The sequence below is a fragment of the Natator depressus genome, chromosome 9, assembly GCF_965152275.1.
Source record: "Natator depressus isolate rNatDep1 chromosome 9, rNatDep2.hap1, whole genome shotgun sequence".
NCBI classification, from domain to species: Eukaryota; Metazoa; Chordata; order Testudines; family Cheloniidae; genus Natator; species Natator depressus.
In genome coordinates, this window is record NC_134242.1 from 47,256,638 (window position 1) to 47,272,579 (window position 15,942).

General features: G+C 45.8%; 1 protein-coding gene across 2 annotated transcripts in view; it reads left to right on the top strand.

Annotated features, from left to right (window-relative positions):
• The window catches only part of NGEF (neuronal guanine nucleotide exchange factor), a 76,658-nt gene that overhangs the window by 42,297 nt on the left and 18,419 nt on the right, over positions 1–15,942 (top strand). For both annotated transcript variants that reach the window (XM_074964055.1, XM_074964053.1), the window contains 3 exons: positions 5,046–5,320; positions 15,044–15,204; positions 15,431–15,583. In XM_074964055.1, the coding sequence (XP_074820156.1) occupies positions 5,046–5,320; positions 15,044–15,204; positions 15,431–15,583 (589 nt within the window). The remainder of the gene's footprint in view (positions 1–5,045; positions 5,321–15,043; positions 15,205–15,430; positions 15,584–15,942) is intronic.

Sequence of the window (15,942 nt, forward strand, 5' to 3'; positions counted from 1 at the left end):
TCCCCAGCATGCCCCGGGGACTGCATTTCCCAGCCTTCCCTGCTCTCCTAAGGCTTGATCCTCTAAACCAGTGAACACTCTGGGCCCCAGTGCAGCAGAGCATTTAAGCACGTGCTTAAGTTTAAGTACATGAGGAGTCTCACTAAGGTCAATGCTGATTCAGGAGTGTTCCCTTCACAAGCTTTAAATGTTCTGTACATCCCAGTTCATGCCCTGTGTTATGTACAGGGCTGAGCACACTATTGACGATTAACAGATAACATGTATGAAACCATATAAGCATAGTAGACTATGAGGGATTATGTAAGTAGCATCGTGATAAACTTCAAGGAAAGTCTCTTTTCTTCATTTATAGTGTAGGAAGCTAACAGAAATGTGTATGGTTTCCAAGGTACAGCTAATCCTATTGCTATTTTAATCCAGTTTTGAATATCTTTCCAGAAAGAACAGTTTACAAGAATTACCACATTCTGTGAGTGTATGTGTTTCTTATGTACAGGTTTTCCCATCATAACCCTGTCTAGAAATATAGGTTCAACATTAATTGGTACTGAGTTTCAAAAAAAATTGAAATACCTGGTACACAAACTCCTGACCTGTCTCTCACATTGTTATATATGAAAACTGTTTATGAGATACAATATCATTTATACATTTTGCCAGATAGATTTTAACCCTTATTGAGTAAAGCAAAATAAGTATTTATGCAATGGCTGACACCAGCATCGTTGTTCATTTAACAATCACAACACTTAGAATCATAGAAGATTAGGGTTGGAAGGGACCTCAGGAGGTCATCTAGTCCAACCCCCTGCTCAAAGCAGGACCAACCCCAACTAAATCATCTCAGCCAGGGCTTTGTCAAGCCGGGCCTTAAAAACCTCTAAGGATGGAGATTCCACCACTTCCCTAGGTAACCCATTCCAGTGCTTTACCACCCGCCTAGTGAAATAGTGTTTTCAAATATTCAACCTAGACCTCCCCCCCTGCAACTTGAGATCATTTCTCCTTGTTCTGTCATTTTCCACCACTGAGAACAGCCAAGCTCCATCCTCTTTGGAACCCCCCTTCAGGTAGTTGAAGGCTGCTATCAAATCCCCCCTCACTCTTCTCTTCTGCAGACTGAACAGGCCCAGTTCCCTCAGCCTGTCCTCGTAAGTCGTGTGCCCCAGCCCCCTGATCATTTTTGTTGCCCTCCGCTGGACTCTCTCCAATTTGTCCACATCGTTCTGTAGTGGGGGGCCCAAAGCTGGATGCAGTACTCCAGATGTGGCCTCACCAGTGCCGAATAGAGAATAGGGAATAATCACTTCCCTCAATCTGCTGGCAATGCTCCTACTAATGGAGCCCGATATGCTGTTAGCTTTCTTGGCAACAAGGGCACACTGCTGACTCATATCCAGCTTCTTGTCCACTGTAATCCCCAGGTCCTTTTCTGCAGAACTGCTGCTTTGCCAGTCGGTCCCCAGCCTGTAGCGGTGCATGGGATTCTTCCTTCCTAAGTGCAGAACTCTGCACTTGTCCTTGCTGAACCTCATCAGATTTCTTTTGGCCCAATCCTCCAATTTGTCTAGATCACTCTGGACCCTATCCCTACCCTCCAGTGTATCTACCTCTCCCCCCAGCTCAGTGTCATCCGCGAACTTGCTGAGGGTGTGGTCTATCCCATCGTCCAGATCATTAATAAAGACTTTGAACAAAACTGGCCCCAGGACCGAACCCTGGGGCACTGCACTTGATACCGGCTGCCAACTAGACATCAAGCCGTTGATCACTACCATTTGAGCCCAACAATCTAGCTAGCTTTCTATCCACCTTATAGTCCATTAAACCAGTCCATACTTTTTAAACTTGCTGGTAAGAATACTGTGGGAGACCGTATCAAAAGCTTTGCTAAAGTCAAGATATATCACGTCCACCGCTTTCCCCATATCCACAGAGCCAGTTATCTCATCATAGAAGGCAATCAGCATGACTTGGTCAGGAATGACTTGCTCTTGGTGAATCCATGTTGACTTTTCCTGATCACCCTCCTCTCCTCCAAGTGCTTCAAAATGGTTTCCTTGAGGACCTGTTCCACAATTTTTCCAGGGACTGAGGTGAGGCTGACCGGTCTATAGTTCCCCAGGTTCTCCTTCTTCCCTCTTAAAAAGATGGGCAATATATTTGCCTTTTTCCAATCATCCGGGACCTCCCCTGATTGCCATGCGTTTTCAGAGATAATGGCCAATGGCTCTGCAATCACATCAGCCAATTCCGTCAGTACCCTCGGATGCATTAGATCTGGATCCATGAACTTGTGTATGTCCAGCTTTTCTAAATAGTCGTTAACCTGTTCTTTCACCACCTGAGGGCTGCTCACCACCTCCCCATACTGTATTGTCCAGGATAGCAGTGTGGGAGCTGACCTTGTCTGTGAAGACCCAAGCAAAAAAAGCATTGAGTACTTCAGCTTTTTCCACATCGTCTGTCACTAGGTTGCCTCTCCCATTCATTAAGGGTCCCACACTTTCCCTGACCTTTTTCTTGTTGCTAACATACCTGTAGAAACCCTTCTTTTTCTTGTTACCCGTCATCCCTTGCTAGCTGCAACTCCAGTTGCGTTTTGGCCTTCCTGATTACAGCCCTGCATGCCCAAGCAATATTTTTATACTCCTCCCTAGTCATCTGACCAAGTTTCCACTTCTTGTAAGCTTCCTTTTTGTGTTTAAGCGCACCGAAGATTTCACTGTTAAGCCAAGCTGGTCGCCTGCCATATTTGCTATTCTTTCTGCACATCGGGATGGTTTGTTCCTGCACCTTCAATAAGATTTCTTTAAAATACAGCCAACTTTCCTGGACTCCTTTCCCCCTCATATTAGCCTCCCAGGGGATCCTGTCCATCAAAGTCTGCTTTTCTGAAGTACAGGGTCCGTATTTTGCTACTCTCCTTTCTTCCTTTTGTGAGGATCCTGAATTCAACCATCTCATGGTCACTGCTGCCCAGGTTGCCACCCACTTCTGCTTCCTCTAGTAATTCTTCCCTGTTTGTAAGCAGCCAGTCAAGAGGAGAACGGAACCCTGTTTGGTTCCTCCAGTAGCTGCACTAGGAAGTTGTCCCCAGCACTCTCCATAAACTCCTGGATTGTCTGTGCACTGCTGTATTGCTCTCCTAGCAGATGTCCTATTCAAGCATAAACCAAACCAAGGGAGATAAATTAAAAGAATGCAATTTATATTAAATAAATGGAGTGAATGACTAACAGAAGACTAATTGGCACTCCTGTGTTGTCAAATCTAGTAATTCATATTCTAGATCCAAGGAATTGGTTTTCTGGTTCCACCGGATGACTGGAAAGGGCAACATGGGACAACTAACAGCAGCCTTATGAGAAATACTAGATCTTAAAACTTCCAAAGTACAAGATTGTTTTGTAGTTTTCTTTTGTTAGGGGTAGGACCCTGAAAATCAGAAGGAAGTTTTGCCTAATTCAGTGGAACTCCCTCTGCCCCAGATTCTGAAGGAATTTTGGGAAAATCAATGGGAACTTAAGAGTGAATGCTCTCAAAATATATAAATGACAAGACCAATACATTTAGATATTATTTAGGGCTTTGAACAGTTTTAAATATAACTGATTTTATTTCATTTCATTCAGTTGGGGGATATTTATTTTGGTTTCCCCCATTAAGAACTTCCTTTTCTGATAGATATTCCACCTGGCACTAGAAATCTCATAACTTGTCATAGAGCAAAATCCAGTGGTTGGTAGAGCTAAGAATAAAACTCAGGAACCCTGACTCCCAGTTCTCTGTTCCTAACACTAAACCCCAACCCACTTTTCTGTATTTAAACATAACATTGAGGATGAGAGAGCAGATTACCAGATTCATTGAATTAAATGAATGTCTACCACTGTCATCTGAAGAGTTTTCCCTAGCTGTAAGATTAGAAATATTAATTGTAATTACATATTGTTGTCAATCATTTAGTAGTTTAAATATAGCGAGGTGGCCTTTAAGACTGCTGGACTGAACAAAATGGTTGCAGTTTTCCCTTAAAGTTTTATCTATTTTTCTATGGCTGACACTTGTCACTCATATTCCAGCATCTCATGAACATTAAATAATTTATCCTCTTACATCTCTTTGAAGTATTACAGAGAACAGAGGTGCAGAGAGATTAAGTGATATGCTCAAATTCACCCAGGAAGTTAGCGGCAAAGCCAGGAACGGAACCCAGGTCTCCTGAGCCCTGGTATATCTGGTCGGCAACCTTTCAGAAGTAGTGTGCCGAGTCTTCATTTATTCACTCTAATTTAAGGTTTCATGTGCCAGCAATACATTTTAACTTTTTTAGAAGGTCTCTTTCTATAAGTCTTTAATATATAACTAAACTATTGTTGTATGTAAAATAAATAAGGTTTTTAAAATGTTTAAGAAGCTTCATTTAAAACTAAATTAAAATGCAGAGCCCCCAGGACCGGTGACCAGGACCCCAGCAGTGTGAGTGCCACTGAAAATCAGCTCACGTGCTGCCTTTGGCACGCATGCCATAGGTTGCCTACCCCAGATCTAGTACTTTAATGACCTGATTACCCTTCCTCTCTAAGGACCTGATCCTATCCCCATTGAAGTCAATGGAAGATGCTCCCTTGACTTTAATAGGGATTAAAGTAAAACTGATTTATATAATGCCATCTCCCTAGCAGATATGTAGATCCTTAATAGTATAGTAGCATCATACAAAGATAAGGGAAGAGCCTTTTCTTACAGACCTTTCTAAAGACCCCACTAAGAAATGAGACAGTTCCATTTTCACATATAGAAACTGATAATAGATTCATCGGATTCTGCATGTACTTCCACAGTTTTGTAATTTTATTCTTTCCGCTTTTGGTTGAGGCTGGGAAATCAACATTTGGCTTTTTCTTTCACTCTGGAATGGATGCTTTCTACCTCTTTGCTTCGATGAACTAAAGTAAAATATTCACGCCAAAATAAATCCATATTCTTTTCCCTATATTGTTCAATAATAGCTCTCTAACCATCATGTTGGCTTCTAGGGCTCTTGTATCAGGAATATCGAGATAAATCTACACTTCGGGAGATTGAAACCAGACGACTGCAAGATGCACAGACAGACCCCGAGGAGTGCTCAGCCAGTGAGGAGACGCCATTAGAGGCAGAACCCACAAATACTGCAGAAAGCAGGACTCCTCCCCAAATCAGCTTGCTCAGGAACTCCACCTCCAGGTTTAACTTGTGGCAGGATCTTCCGGAGATCAGGAGCAGCGGTGTCCTGAATATCCTTCAGCCAGATGAGATCAAACTGCAGGAGGTAATGGAAGGCATGAGAGGGAATAAAGAGTTTATCTGTTGGATTTTTCCTTAAAGTCAGTGTGACTAGAGTCACTTAAGTCAAAATATCAACATTCAAAAATAAGGAAGTTCCACCACAGCCAGTGACAAATTGTGGTCTATTAAATACCCCCATATGTAATGCTAATGAACTTCACTTTCCAAAGAGCATGAGGAAGCCCTGTACCCAGGGCTTAAATTCAGCCAGAGTCCCGGCACCTCTTGTGGAGGCGGAAGCCCCGGCGCCCCCTGACCCCTGTGGGGCTGAAGCCTCTGAGACCCCCCACCCCTCAGCTGAAGCCCAGAGCCCCGAACATGGCTTAGGGTTATGGGAGACTCCTGGAAATAATCTCTGAGAATTTAAGGTCTGCCTGTACCCTACCCTAATCACCAGAAGAGAATCTTGCTGCTGGCAACTTCAATAGCAACAATCGAGAACATAGCTTCTCATTACTACTACTACTGATTTACAAGGAGGTAAAGGAGTAATGAAGTACTAATAATAGTACCCTCTTTGGCCTCCCTCCATGCCAGATGATCCTCTTCTGTTGTCAGAGGCAGGAATCATACTTTCTATCATTCCTAGGAAGAATTACTTTGTTTAATATAATTAAAAATGAATTGGAATAAAAGGAATTAAATGGTTGGTCACCAGTCCCAGTGGAGTTTCCTTATTTCGCAGTGTTGATTCTTTGATTCTGTCCTTACTTTAAAACAGAATGACATTTGCAGTACGCAAAACTGGGTCAATAAGGATGCACGAGCACTTTAACTGCACAGACTATGCTATCTCTGGACATTGTTTTTGTACTGTTAATTTATACGGCTGTGTCAAATAATGTGTTGAGTGGTTTGTTGACTGTACACTCAGGGCTGTCGCAGTGATGCACACATGAGTGAAAACGTTTATTATGGCTTCCCTGCTCCTGAGACATAGCAGTTGGCACCACCTTTCAGCAGCCCAAGGGGCCACTGTTATAAGCTACTGTCTAAAGGCTCTGCACCTCAGGCAGCCTCTCTGGGATGCTTTTCCTCTCAGGTCAGTGAAGGGATTTAACTCCTTCATGCTTCAGCCAGGATGGTGTACAGACACCCCTTCAGCAGCACTTACTCCTGGGGGAATTCTGCGCCAAAAAATTTAAAATTCTGCACACAATATTTTAAAATTCTGCAGAATTCTGTGTATTTTATTTGTCAAAATAACATGATATAATCATGCCATTTTCAATTATTTTGGTAATTTATTTCAAAATACCTGTCAACAAGTATGTCCATAACAATACAGACAACAAAAAAGATTCAGGAAATGTTTTTTGACAAATAGATTCCTTACCAGGCATATTAATACAGAGCTTTGAGTAATAATTCATTTAAACTACTATACAGAACTGTATTTTCCACACCCCTCAGAAGCAGTGGAAAGGCTTTGGAGAGCCAGGGGTAACAGAGGATCTGAGGGAGAGGGAAGTAATTGCTGGAAGTAATTGCGAGTGAACCAGGAGTGTTGTTGGGTGTGGGTGGGAGAAGTATGGAACTGGTTTTTTAGGGGGTGGGGGGGATTGTTCAGGAGTTGGGGAACCTCCCCCATACAGATGCTGGCTGACCCCAGCCTCTCCCATTCAGTCAGGCATATCTGCCCCGTTCCCTTGTGTCCCTGCACCCCCACTTGCCCCCCCTTTCTCTCCATTCCCATGTGTTCCTTCACCACTCTCCCCCCGCATGTGTCCCTGGCAGCCCCACCCCACTATCCCAATGTGGCCCTGCACCCCTACTCCCATTCAGCCCCCACCACAGTCTATTCCCTCTCACTAGCCCTTCTCAGTCCCAGTCTGTGACATCCCCCAGCAGTCCCATGAGCCCAGCTCTGTCTGTCTGCCCCCGCACCCATATCCTGTGCCGCCTCCTCACCTGGTCTCAGGGCAGGGTGTTGTGAAGAGTGCAGTCTCTCTTCCTCCCTATCCACTGCTGACTGCTACTGCCAGTGAGCCGGCTCCCTCTGTTCTGGTGCCACACAGCCCCTGGTGGGAGAAAGGCATAACTGTAGCACCTCACTGTATTTTCTGTGAAGAAAAAAAAATCTGTGGAGGATATGGATTCTGCATGTGCGCAGTGACGCAGAATTCCCTCAGAACTATCTTATAAGTAAGGCTGCATGTCTGTCATGGAGCTCAGGCAGCCCCTGGGCCAGCCGCACCAGCTACTGCTGAGGCAGTCTCAGGCCACCACATCCCTCCCCTCCTCCCCCCAGCAACAGTAGTTTGGGTGTGGGAAGGTGCTCAAGGCTGGGGTGTGGGGCAGTGCTTACCTTGGGGGATCCCTGGAAGCAGCCGGCATGTCCCTGCAGCTCCTAGGCAGAGGGGCAAAGGGGCTCTTCCCGGCCAATGGAAACTGTGGAGCCGGTGCTCATGGCAGTGGCAGCGCGCAGAGCCCCCCTGGCCTTCCCTCCCCGTAGGAGCTGCAGAGACATGCTGGCTGCTTCCGGGAACCTGCACAGAGCCAAGTAGGGAGCCTGCCAGTCCTGCCAACCCTCACCCCCAGCACCAGTGGGGATCCTGGGCCGCACACTGCTGCTGCCCTCCCCCCCCCAGCACCTGCGGTGCCCCCTCCCCCAGCCCACACCCCCAGAGCACCCACGGCCCCCCGGTCCAAGTTTTAGTCAGGGGTATATAGTACAAGTCATGGATAGGTCACGGGCCATGAATTTTTGTTTACTGCCAGTGACCTGTCCATGACTTTTACTAAAAATATCCGTGACTAAAACATAGCGTTACTTATAACACTGGAATGTCTTTTGCAGCGAGTGAAGACTAGACAATGGTTTTTGTTTGAGCGTATGGGGTATCAGCTGTCTTCATTCAAAGCTAGCAGGGTTGATTTAGGTAGGTTTTAAAATAGGACAGATGGGGTAAGACGTTTTGTTCACCCAGCTAACACTTTAAGCAGAGAAAGCTTGAATAAAAGATATGATGGGAGTTAGCAATGACCAATAAAAGGAGCAATAGAATTCACTCTTTTAAAAAATACAGAATGTAAGAAATTTGGTTAATAGGTAGGAAAAGTAGGAAGTAGTACTTCATGAAACCAATTATGACCTTGTTCACACTACCAAAATATGGAGGAAGGAGTGAGTTACTGATTAGAATATTAATACAGCTATGACCCTGGATAGGCAAGACATAAAGAGGAAAGAAGGATGAGGTGAATACAAGGTGAGGTGAGATGAAGGATCAGAAGTGAATACAAGAGCAGAAAATATAAAATAATAACAGGAGGTGTGACTATAAGATAACATGGGCTGAAACATAGGAATGGGAAAAACAAAAGAAATCGCAATGGACATGTGTTGTAGACCACAGGGGTCAGGAGGCAATCAGAAAAAGTAACATGCTATTGGAATAATGATCAGAAATGACTAAATCACCCATGGGTAGCTTTAATTATCCAGACATCTGCTGAGCATTAAGCACAGCAAAACATGAATCATCAAGGGCATTCTTGAACTCGACTCTATGGAAGATATTTTAATGATGCAAAAAATAGAAGAACAAGCCAGAAGAGACATTACTCAGGTTCTCACAGTGAACTGCCCTGGAGGAAGTGACAGAATATGAATGTAGTGGGGGAGGGCTTGGAACAAGTGACCATAAATTTAAATTACTTGAGTGTATTAGTAGTACCAGGGGCGGCAGGTTTGTATGATTTTTAGTGATGCTCAGAACAGGTCCAAGTCCCACCCCCCGCCCCCACACGCACCTGCCTTGTAAGCCGATATATATTTTTAAAAATAATGGAAAAATGTGAGAGCTCTGGGGTGGGGCCAGTGATAAGGGACTTGGGGTGTGGGAGTGGCTCAGGCAGAGGGTTGGAGTGCAGGGGTGAGGGCTGTGGGGTGACCCAGAGATGAGGGGTTCACGATGCAGGAGGGGGCTCAGGGCTGGGGCAGAAGGTTAGGGTGCAGGGGGATGAGGGCTTTGGCTGGGGATGAGGGAGGGGCTCAGAGGTGTGGTGGGGCTGGGGATGAGGCGTTTGGGGTGCAGGCAGGCTGCCCCAGGGCTGGGGCCAGAGAGAAGGACTCCCCCCAGCCCTCTCCTCACCGGCAGCAGCAAGCTCTGGGGGAGGGGCCCCCATTTCCCCCCTGGCAGCACACTCACCTTGCACCACTGTCACTGCATGTGCTCCTAGGGCCCCTCAAGTCCAGGAAGCTCCCTCGCCTCCCCTGCCATCACATGTGCCCCTTCTTCCCTGCTGCTGCCCTTCACTGTAGCCTCACTGGGGGTGGGGGATGGGGCTGCCCTTTGCCCTGTGTGGGGCAGGAGCGGTGACTGCGGGCGGGGGGCATAGGCGCAGACATCTGCTGGTGGGGGGGGTGCTCGACTCCCCCGCCCAATGTCCCTGGCCCCACCCTGACCCCACTCCTGCCCCGCCCCTGCCCCAAAGGCCCTGCCCCAACTCCGGCCCCTCCCTGGCCCCACCTCTTCCCTGCTTCCTCCCTTGAGTGCGCCGCGTTCCCGGTCCTCCTCCCTCCCTCCCACGGCTTGTTACATCGCAAAATAGCTGTTTTGCGGCGGCAAGCCCTGGGAGTAGAAGCGGGGACACGGCGTACTCAGGGGAGGAGGCGGAGGTGAGGTGAGCTGGGGCGGGGCATGGAGCTTGGCTGCCGGTGGGTGCTCCAGCCCCGGAGCACCCACAGAGTTGGTGTTTATGGCAGGGGGCCCCCTGTGCTGGTGGCGAGTCCCTCCAGAAAAGGGCACCAGCCTAGGAGTGTGAGACCAGTTTCAAGTCCCTGCTCTGCTTGTTTGAGTGATCTGAAATAAAAAACTCTGCTCTTAAAGAGTGTGAGAGTCAGGCCCTCTCTCTCTCCCTCGCCCCCCCCACCCCACCCCAATTCCATGTTTGTAAACACTTCCAAAAGGTTTTGTTTTTATTTCAGTGTGGAACGAAAAAATTAAAAACCTCAAATGTTGCTACAAAGCAAAATTGTTGTCCTCTGGATAGCTCAAATACTGAGCTAACCTTTCTTCTTCCCGATCTGTTACAGGGGAGTCACTCTTATTCGGTGGAGGTGACCAAATTTGGTTGTTATTTATTGCCTGTTTGATGGGTATAAATTTAGAGCTACTCTAAATCCACAGTATAACTTTCACCAATATCAGATAGGGATGTGCTCAGAAATTAGGGCTAGAATGTGATTTATTTACTAACTAATCTTCTAGTTATTGTTTGTTAAATACCTTATTGTCTCATTTAGGCTTTACGCAGTGGGAAAATAAGCTTAACCTTTAAGATTACTTACTTTTTTCCTTCTGCATTTCTTTCCCTTTAGCAACTCCTAACTTCCTCATGGTCTTCACTTTCACTCCCTGTCTCATCCCATTTGCTAAAATGATCAGCAATGACATAGTTAATGCCTCATTTAAAGTGTCATCATTAGTTAACATCCCATGAGATTGATAGGGTAGTGTAGTCCATACTTCTAAGCCATTGTTTCTGGCTGTCTGCAGACTCAGGACGATAACACTGCATCAGTGTACATTTGGTTTTAAATTTTCTATGGTTATCTTTGCAACTCTGAGGATAGAATCTTTTTTCTTTAAAAAAAATATATTTTTGGAGCTATCAAATATTCCATGAAGGCCACATACATACATCAAATGGGATGGATGTTTGAGACCACTGATCTACTAGGTGCCTGGTCAGTGCTTTCCAGAAGAGAGGAGGGAGCCACATCATGCACTAAGCTGCGTCTGCCATTTCTCTTTTCCTGGTCCCAGCTCCATCATGGTCTAGAATTGGATTTGGGTTTTACAACAGTGGAATTGGTATTTTGTTGTTTCAGGAATTCAGAAGACAGGTTTGACTTCAAAGAAGTGACTCAGAGGGAAATTCCTAACATATACCCGTATGAATCCTTATGGAGGTTTGCCTCATTCAGAGAAGGTGTTCTCCTTTCTCTGACAGCTCCAGCAAAGGCACAGCCCTCAACCTGAATAATTCTATTGTGGGTCCCAGTTATTTGTTTGGCACAGCTCGCTTCTTGTACATGACTGAGTAAACTTACAGCACTAAACTACAATAGACATCTGAAGGGTTCCCTATCCCTGTAGTATTTGAACACCTAATAAGCAATGAGTTAATTGTTGCAACACCCCTCAGAGGTAGTGGTGTTTTCCCTAGTTTGCAGATGGGGAAACAAGCCACATAGACGTTAAGTGAATTGCTCAAGTGAATTAGCACAAAAGAAGTGTAATGAAGTTGCAAATAGATTCTAGATCTCCTGAGTCTCAGTCCAGTCTCTTAATTGTAAGGCTCACCATCGCTTAAGTCCCAACACGAAGCATCTGAAAAGCTGCTTATGGCGAGCACTGCAGGTATGAAGTCAAGATGTATGTGAAAGGGACACATACTCCCAACTACCAGAACTGTTCCTGTGAGCTGTGAAAGCAAATCTGTCTTGTGCGAGGATGTGCAGCCTTCCATCTGCAAACCTACTTGGTCTACTGCTCCTGGGGATTGGTTCAGAGGCCAGTAAACCCAAAAATGGTCAAGCAGGCGTCTGAAAAGTAACATGCTGGAACTTTTTGACTCAGTTCTGCTGATAGGCCTGAAGTGGGCCAGACAGTTTGGTATTTGGATCTTCTGGATCTGGTAAAACAGCCAATCCTTGCTTCTGCCACCCCATCTGGATCATCTGCTGCAACAGAATCAGATACAATCACACAGGTGTCAAGTCTTTGCAATTAGTAGCTTGGGTCGCTCTTCCATGACTTTTAGAGACAACTTTTTTTTGACTTTTCCTGAAAAAAAAACTATGTGGGAGAGTTTAGAACTATTGGCTAGAAAATCTTTTTCAGCTGAACAGGAGAGATTTTCTTGAGGCTCCTTCCCTGTAGCTGAGCAGATCAGTGACATGAGATCTTGGGGAATTGTGGCATCCAGGAAGTTCTGGGGCTTACGAATGCATAGGGACTTCATGTGGGGAGGCTCTTGGCTCGTGAGATGCTCCCCTTTTTGGGACAAGGCATCAGCTGTCTCGTTCTGGGCTCCTGGGTTGTATGTGAGGGTGAAATTGAAGTGTGTGAAGAACAGGACCCAGCGAAGCTGCCTCTGGTTCAACACTCTGACTCAGCAGAGTTGCTCCAATATTTTATGATCTATGTATTCCTTTACTGGGTACGGTGCACCCTCCAGATAGCGGTGCCATTCTTCAAAAGGCTGATTTGATGGCTAGAAGCTCTTTATCCAGAATTCCGTAGTTCTGTTCGACCACAGTTAGCTTCCATGAATAGTAAGCTCAAGGGTGGAGGTGCTGTTGGGGACTATGTCTTTGGGAGAGAGTGGCCCTAATTGCCACATTGGAGGCATCGGTCGCAACAACAAAGGGTGTGCTGGGTCGGGATGGACCAGGATTGGGGCACTGGTAGAGGTTGTCTTTAGCAGGTTGAATGCTTGTTGGGCCTCCGGAGACCAGGTGAAGGTGGTGTCCTTGCAGAGAAGTGCTGTCAATGGAGCTGTTTGGTCTGAAACCCCAGAGATAAAGCACCTATAAAAGTTCGTGAACCCCTGGAAGCGTTGTAGCTCCTTGAAGTTTTTGGAGGGCGCCCAGGTTAGTTCTGCCTTCACTTTCTGGAGGTTCATTTGGAGGCCATTGGGGGACAGGAAGAGGCCAGACCCTGCCCCTGCTGAAGTTTGCAGAGGGCCACCTCTGCCAAGTGGGCCTGGTGGGGATTGTCAAATATGGTGGAGATTTCTTGGAGGAAGGCATCCCAGTTTGATAGCATTGGGCTCGCTCATTTGAGTAGGGGTGAGGCCCAAGCCAATGCATCTCACGTCAGGAGACAAATAATGAGTCCTACTTTCACTTGGTCATTTGCTTAGGACTGGGGGCGGAGCAGAAACAGCAGCAGCATTGGTAAACAACCCCCTGAATTTTTGCAGTCCCCATTGAAAAGTTCTGGGAGGGAGACTGGGTCTGGATACAGCCACAGTGCATGTCCATCGTGCAGCGTGTTCATCCTGCAGCTGGGCCACCTGCTCTTGTAGCATCTGGTTGTCTGCAGAGTGCTGTGCCAGCTTGGCCCGCAGTGCCATGTTTTCCTCATGGAGCTGGGTGGACTGCCTGCACAGAGCTTGGTTCTCTGTTGTGAGCTGTAGTAATTGGGCTGAGAGTAGCAGAGAAGTTCGTAATCGGGTCCAGGCCAGGGTCCATACCAAGGGCCAGAGTCCGAGTGAGGTTTCATGGTTCAAGTCAAGAGGAGAAGTTCAAATCAAGCAGAGGTCAAGTCAGGAATTCAAGGGCAAGGAGCAGGAATGGTCATGGTAGCTACAGAAGATCTGGGCTGTTGCCTGAATACTTTCTGGAATGCACATTGAGTTTATATAGGGTGGGGAGCCGATCAGGAGCCATGGGGCTGCTGTTTGTCAAACCCTTGAGGCAAAGCTTCCCAGAGTCTGTGTCCACAGTGGGTCATGGGAAGTGGAGTGCAGATTGGTTACAGCGGCAGCTGGATGATGGCCTGGAGCTGTCAGCTGCCTGGTAGCTCTACAGGACTGGGTTCTAGACCCATGGGGCCTTATTTGAAGAGCAATTCTGCAGTCATTGTTCAGCAGATACCTTCTTCAGTACCACCTCCTTGGAGGTCCTCATTGCTTGCCAGTCTCCCAAGAGGGGATCTGTATTGAACCTAGTAAAAAGAGAAAAGTTATTGACCCGTAACTTGAGTTCATCAAGTAGATCATCAGTATAGTTTCCCATCCCCCGTCTTCAGAGTTTGTAAGACTGTGAGGAAGTGGAAGGAACTGAAAGTGTGCCAGAGCTCTGCCTCATTATATAGTCTTGCATGGAGTGTTCCATGGCTTGAGACAGGGTCTTTCCCTCCCCCTCCCCCCCAAACAATCAAAGCTTTCTAGTCCAGTGGCTCTCAACCTTTCACCACTACTGTACCCCTTTCAGGAGTCTGCTTTTTCTTACATACCTCAAGTTTCACCTCCATTAAAAACTCCTTGCTTACAAAATTAGACATAAAAATACAAGTGTCACAGCATATTAGTACTGAAAAATTGCTTAATTTCTAATTTTTACCATATTATAAAATAAATCAATTGGAATATAAATATTGTAGCCCTAGAAGACCTCTGTGTACCCCTGTCTGAAAACCACTGGTCTAGAGGATTTCAGGCTCGTATGGTACGCACAGGCGTATTCTAAGAGTGTGGATCTGTATATTCTTAAGGAACTCCAGTTACAGGTGAGTAATTTGTTTTTGATGCTATATTGCTTTTCTACAACTATGGTACAGTAGGTTGGCTCTGCAATGCAGTGCACACAGCAGTACAGCTTTGTTTTGTCAGTAAACTAATCATGCAGGACTCAGAAGAAGAGGCAGAGGCAGAAGTTGTGTGCCATACCGAGATACCATTTCAGAGTCGCTTTCCTAGCCATAATCATATATAGTACATAAGGGGATGCTACTGTTGTACAATTTGAGCTTTCATTGCATTTTGGAGCCAAACTGACTGATTCAGGAATGGATGGTTAACCGTACAGGACTGTGTCAGTAGCACGCAGTATGAATGCTTTCATTATCACTAAGCAATCCTATGAGCTTTCAGAGTGTCTTTTTACAGGTAGAGTGCACAATGAATGGTATGAACTCTCAACCTATTATTATGTTGTTGGTGTTTCTTTTTTGGGATTTTCCTCAAGGCCATGTTTGAACTGGTCACTTCTGAAGCCTCATACTACAAGAGTCTGAATCTGCTGGTGTCTCACTTCATGGAGAATGAACGTCTGAAAAAGATCTTACATCCATCCGAGGCTCACATCCTCTTCTCCAACGTCCTGGATGTCATGGCTGTCAGTGAACGGTAAGACAACTGCTATTAGCTTTTTGGCTCTGCTGAGCTGGGAACAGTGTCTTGCTACTAGCTCAGATGACTTCTGTGCTGGAGGGATAGAGGAGCTGGCTGGGTGAAGACTTAACCACTTTTAAAGAGTCTGCAGTGGTACTAATTGGTTTCCCCTCCAAATGGTTTGGGTCCGAGACTTTAATTACAGGTCATGATTAATATGAATTCTGGGTTTCTCATCTAGTTTCCTCTTGGACCTTGAGCAACGGGTGGAGGAAAACATTGTGATATCAGATGTGTGCGACATTGTCTACCAGCACACAGTTAATCACTTCTCGGCATACGTAACCTACGTCTCCAACCAGACCTACCAGGAGAGAGCTTACAAGCAACTTCTGTGAGTGCTATTATCTGACCTTGAATTATTTGCAAAAAATTCCAACAACCAAATTGTGTATTCAAGATGACAGCATTTTATTTTTAACTTGGCATTTGCAGGGGATTGGTAAACTGGTTTGGAAAACATAAGTTCTACCCTTTCCCTGAACTGGAGCTGAATCTATTTAAACAAAACATACAAATAGTTTAAATTTATTTGAAGGATCAGATGACAAGGTTTAAAACTAGCATCCCAAATACATTCAGAGTTGTCATTTACAAAGTGCAAAGAATGTATAGTGTATACAACAGAGCACAAAGCTGTAAAATCTGCATGTGTGTGAAGTGCAGGTAGAGACAAAAGTTATGAAGATAAAG